The sequence below is a fragment of the Lathyrus oleraceus genome, chromosome 3, assembly GCF_024323335.1.
Source record: "Lathyrus oleraceus cultivar Zhongwan6 chromosome 3, CAAS_Psat_ZW6_1.0, whole genome shotgun sequence".
Lineage (NCBI taxonomy): Eukaryota > Viridiplantae > Streptophyta > Magnoliopsida > Fabales > Fabaceae > Lathyrus > Lathyrus oleraceus.
In genome coordinates this window covers 62,344,617-62,349,762 of record NC_066581.1, presented here as the reverse complement: position 1 = coordinate 62,349,762, position 5,146 = coordinate 62,344,617, and the positions used below count along the sequence as shown (strand labels likewise).

The following is a 5,146-nucleotide window of genomic DNA, read 5'->3' as shown; positions in this document are numbered from 1 at the left end:
AATATTACATTAGTGTTTGTAAGTAAAGTTTTGCTTGTGAGTAAGAAATTTTTGTAAGTGGTCGCATAAATTCTTAAGAATGTGATACTCTTAAGAGATCGAGTTTGGTTCGTGAGATAACCATGTCATAAAATCTATGTGGTTGGTTTGTTAAACTTTGCCGAAAAAGTCTTGTTTTGGTTATTGAGATAAACAATAGATCTCTTAATGGTTCGTTAGCTTAGTCTGGGGTAAAAGGTGTCAATGATTGGAGATAAACCTGAAAAAATCTCAATATCATATTATATTAAGGTTCATGGGCATAACCTTCAAAAACTCAAACTTTATAGTCAAACTCTCAAGAAGACCTCTTGAAAAAAGGACTAAACCAACGTTTGGTCAACGTCTGGTCCAATCTCTCTAATCCTATTCTTTTAATTTCTACAATTTACTTTTATTTTCGCTGCAATTCGCTCCACCAAAATTACTAATATAATTTTAATAAATAAAAAAATATAAAATTAATCACAAATTTTAAATATTTCAATTCACCTCTCTTTTAATTATCAATAAAGTATAAATAAGAAATAGCAGGGACAAAATATACTTTGCTTAGTGTACCTCAATGCATGATGTCCAATTTATTAAACTTATTATTGATATGCACCAAATAAATATAATTTTATGCACTCGTTTTAAAATATAAACACCCATTAGAGAAATAGTTGTACCCACTCATGTAAATTTGCTAGTAAAGTATATATGCTGCCTCATTCAATGACTTGTTCAACTAGTGAAATGTTTGTACCCACTTTCAATCTTTTCTATATGTATTCTTGCTAATGCGAGCATCATAGTTAGAAATATAGTTTATCTTTTCTTGTGTGTTTTATCTAAAATAATATATTACAATAAGTACTAATTAGTTAGTGATAAATGCATAGAGAATGAACGATAATTGTTTAAACACACACATAATGAGTGGAGTATTAATTATGAATTTTGTATGGTCTATAGTTTTTGTCATTGAATTGATAGCACTCATGGCCAAAAGCCCTGCAGGCGGATACTAATATCAAAATTCATGTACACCATGTGACTTGTGAGAGTAAGTGGATCCCCCACCTCTAGACAACACCTTAATCTTTCTGTATCTAATCTTTAAAATATAAGACAAAAACTAGACATTAGTATATGCAAATCAAAGTGGTGAGGACTCATAAGTCAAACCCAAAAACAAGGTGGGTTGATGGCAAGTCAATTTACAAAAACATTATAAATAAAAGCAGATGATTATTAACTATCTTTAACAAGAAATTGTCCTCCAACAAAACAAAGTTTTAAATAACTATGGCAGTCAGCGTAAACACTTTTAAGATATTGGTTGATATAAATACTGTGTTAATGATTACAGTCGTCGCGATGTAAATTAATTACAGTCGTCACACTTTTAAAATATTGATTGATATAGATACTGTGTTAATAATTGCCGTCGTCGCGATGTAAATTAATTACAGTCGTCACAATGTAAATTAATTATAATATTGTATAATATTAATTGATTTATTTTTTATTATAAAACAAAACATTAGTTCAAAATTTTGTAGTTATGAAAAAAATATCATTTGTGTTTCCATATTTTACTGTCATAACAACGTTTTAATTGTGTGGGCATAACGACGTTTTATTCGTAAAAATATTTAGTCGCACTCATTTTGTCGTAATCTATTGGTTTTTATTATAGAGATGTTATTCTTATATCTATTTTGACATCAAATACTTATATTGTAAAAATATTTATATGGTGAATAATATTTTTTTAAATGAAAAATATATTTATGAATAAGGAAATGAAATGTTAACGTATATGAACGCGGTCATAAACAGGAAGTGAACAGTATCCCCGTGTATAGAAATCTTAAATAATGAAATAAAATTGACTAATAAAATATAAAAAATTGATTAATGAAGTGATGAAATTGATTAATAAATTTAGATATTAAAAATAATATTTTTTTAAAGATAAAATAAAGTTGGTTAATAAAAAATAAAAAATTAATTAATAAAATTATGAAGTTAAGATATTAAAATAATTTTTAGTAATAAATAAAATTGATTAATAAATTATAAAATATTGATTAATAAAATTACAAAGTAAAGCTAATCACACAATTTTATATTAGTATTTTTTAATCTAAAACTAAAAAAATAAAAAATTTAGATATTTTTTTAAAAGAATATTATTATAATACTTTACTGTTAATCGTATTTGTATTGTGAACGAGTAAAATAAAGTATAGAAATGATATTTTGACACCTACCATTATACTACATCGTATATATTATGATCAAATACAGTGGGGCCAGATTTTATTAACAATTATTTTTCTCTCTCTTACTTTACACTGTTACCATTTCTTCTTCTTGCATCATTCTTTGACCTCTCTCCCACCATTCTTTTATTTACATCTCAAACAATTAAACATCATTAACCAAATTCTTGTAATGCATTAATCAACTTTTTTTTAATACAATTTTTATGTGTTTTGATGTCTGATTCTAAACCAAACTTTAAACGCCATTAATCAACTTCTTGCATTCATTTAATAAGTGTTTTTATTCAATTTTGTTATGTTTTAATGTCTGAATCTATATTAACCAAACTTTAAACAGAATTAATCAACTTCTTGTATTATATTAACTAAATTTATGTTATCAATTTTTATATATTTTGATGTTTGGGTTTATATTAACCAAACTTTAAATACGATTAACCAAAATTATATAATAAAACTTGATCCCAAAAGAAGATGTATAATTGTGAAAAGTAAAGAGAACAAAAACATGTATAATAAAATCCAACTCCATTAAATAAAGAGAGAGAAGATGACCCCAGAAAAAGAGAGAAAATGATATGAATATTTAAAAATATATTTAGTACAAAATAAATATAAGATACGGTCTAGTGTAATTTTTCAGTGTTAACATAGCATTGCTGAATAAAGTATAATTGTTTGTATGTTTGTGGCTAGGAATATATATTTTTCATCATATCCAACTCCAACAAAAAAAAGACATAATCCCAACCCTCCTAAAGAAATGCTTCAGTCAATTTTGTTACAATTCCACAACAAGCACTAAAATAAAATCCATGAAGTCAAATCCCAAAATTACTACCACATTCTCATATCTCTATATAACCCTTCTAGTTTATCTCAATTTCCTTAACAAACACAATCTCTTAATAACATTTAACTTCCCCTTTTTCCATAGAAAAAAATGTCATTTTCCTTTCTCTCCCTCTTATTGTTTTCTTCAACTCTCTTTCTCTTTCTGAGAGTTGAATCATGGTACTCCCCTACAATCTCATCTCTAATAAGTAAAAACCTTTTTGATTCAATTTTCCTACACAAGGATGACACTGCATGTCCTGCAAAAAGCTTCTACCCTTACCAATCCTTCATTGAAGCTTCCAAATCTTTTCCACAATTCGGTACTACTGGTTGTTTAGCCACAAGAAAACGTGAGATAGCTGCTTTTCTTGCACAGATTTCTCATGAAACTACTGGTGGATGGTCCACTGCACCTGATGGCCCATTCTCTTGGGGATTATGCTTCAAAGAAGAAATTAGTCCTCAGAGTATTTACTGTGATTCTACTGATAAAGATTGGCCTTGTTTTGAAGGCAAAAGCTATAAAGGAAGAGGTCCCATACAACTTTCTTGGTACACACTAAATACTTGCAAATTCTTAATTTTAGTTTAGAATAGATTATTATTGGTTTGTTACCAATTATTATTTGTGTTTGTTGCGATTACAATCATTGAAGTTATTGAAGTTGTTCTAATGCATATTGCGACTATCGTAGTGTGAACAGTAATTGAGATGTGTTTGAAATACAAAGTCGAAAATCTTTTAGAGTTAAGATTCTTCATTAGCTTTAAAAGAAGATTGAGATTTATGCTTTCAAAATTTTAATTTTTGGTAACAAGAAGTAAATGAACATGGCCGAAATCATTTGATGCAATCACACACGTGATTTTAATTCACATTACAATTGAAGTCAGATGTTGTTGTGGAGACTTCTACAACAGTAACATTGCGGTTACAATTGCAGTTGTGGACCACAATTTGATATCACCATATTTTATAGTTCATATTTTATAGTTCATATTCAATAGTACGACATTAAAATATTTGAGTAAGAGTTTTAGTTCACGTGATCCATTACTATGGGAATAAGTTTCTACGAATCTTTCAAAACATTTTGATTTCAAACGGTCACTAAAACAATTATTGTTCAGATTTACTTACCTCGTAACCTGACTACATATTTTATAAATAGATTTAGTGATTGATTGTGTTATTGAGATAATTGCGATAAAATTGTGTAGGAATTTCAACTATGGACCAGCAGGGAAAGCATTGGGATTTGATGGGCTGAGAAATCCAGAAATTGTATCAAACAATTCAGTGATTGCATTCAAAACTGCTCTATGGTTTTGGATGACAGAAAGAAAACCAACACCTTCATGCCACAATGTCATGGTTGGAAAATATGTAGCAACAGAAGCTGACATAGCTGCTAATAGAACAGCTGGTTATGGTTTGGTCACAAACATAATCAATGGTGGATTGGAATGTGGAATTCCTGGTGATGCAAGAGTCAACGATCGAATTGGATTTTTTCAAAGATATTCTAAGTTGTTTAATGTAGATGTTGGACCTAACTTGGATTGTGCATATCAGAAATCCTTATAATCATTAGTTCTAACTTTAATTCCTGCATGTAGTTGTGTTTTTTTTCTTCTTTTGATTCTCACAGAACTTCAATAATTTCTACAATTAATCATTTAGAGGCATTGTTGTATTCATTTGAGTCGCGCGAAAGCTTAAACTAAGAACACCATAAAAGAATAATTCAGAAAGCTTGCAATGTAAAATCAAGTTGTATTTCACAATGTACGCAATTATTTAAATGCATTACAATCATTACATATGGTGAAATGAGTTAGTTATGATCAACTAACTAAGAGTCACGCTATGGTTAGTTAACTTGTCAAACAAGTAACTTCGTCCAAAACTACTAACTCTCATGTTTAACAAATCGAGAAAATGAATCGACTTCACCAAGCTTCTTGTGTGCTTGTTCCGTCTTTAAGCATAT

At 28.6% G+C, this 5,146-nt stretch overlaps 1 protein-coding gene across 1 annotated transcript; it reads left to right on the top strand.

Moving 5' to 3' along the window:
• The first annotated feature begins 3,180 nt into the window (after positions 1-3,180).
• Positions 3,181-4,907, top strand: LOC127132549 (chitinase 10). Its single transcript, XM_051061504.1, has 2 exons — positions 3,181-3,704; positions 4,374-4,907. Exons 1-2 carry the CDS (start codon positions 3,259-3,261, stop codon positions 4,738-4,740), a joined length of 813 nt encoding a protein of 270 aa, XP_050917461.1. The 5' UTR covers positions 3,181-3,258; the 3' UTR covers positions 4,741-4,907.
• The last annotated feature ends 239 nt before the right edge of the window (positions 4,908-5,146 follow it).

Coding starts and splice junctions, on each gene's coding strand:
- LOC127132549 (XM_051061504.1), top strand. CDS start 3,259: ATGTCATTTTCCTTTCTCTCCCTCTTATTGTTTTCTTCAACTCTCTTT. Junction 3,705..4,373: donor GGTCCCATACAACTTTCTTG/GTACACACTAAA, acceptor AAAATTGTGTAG/GAATTTCAACTATGGACCAG.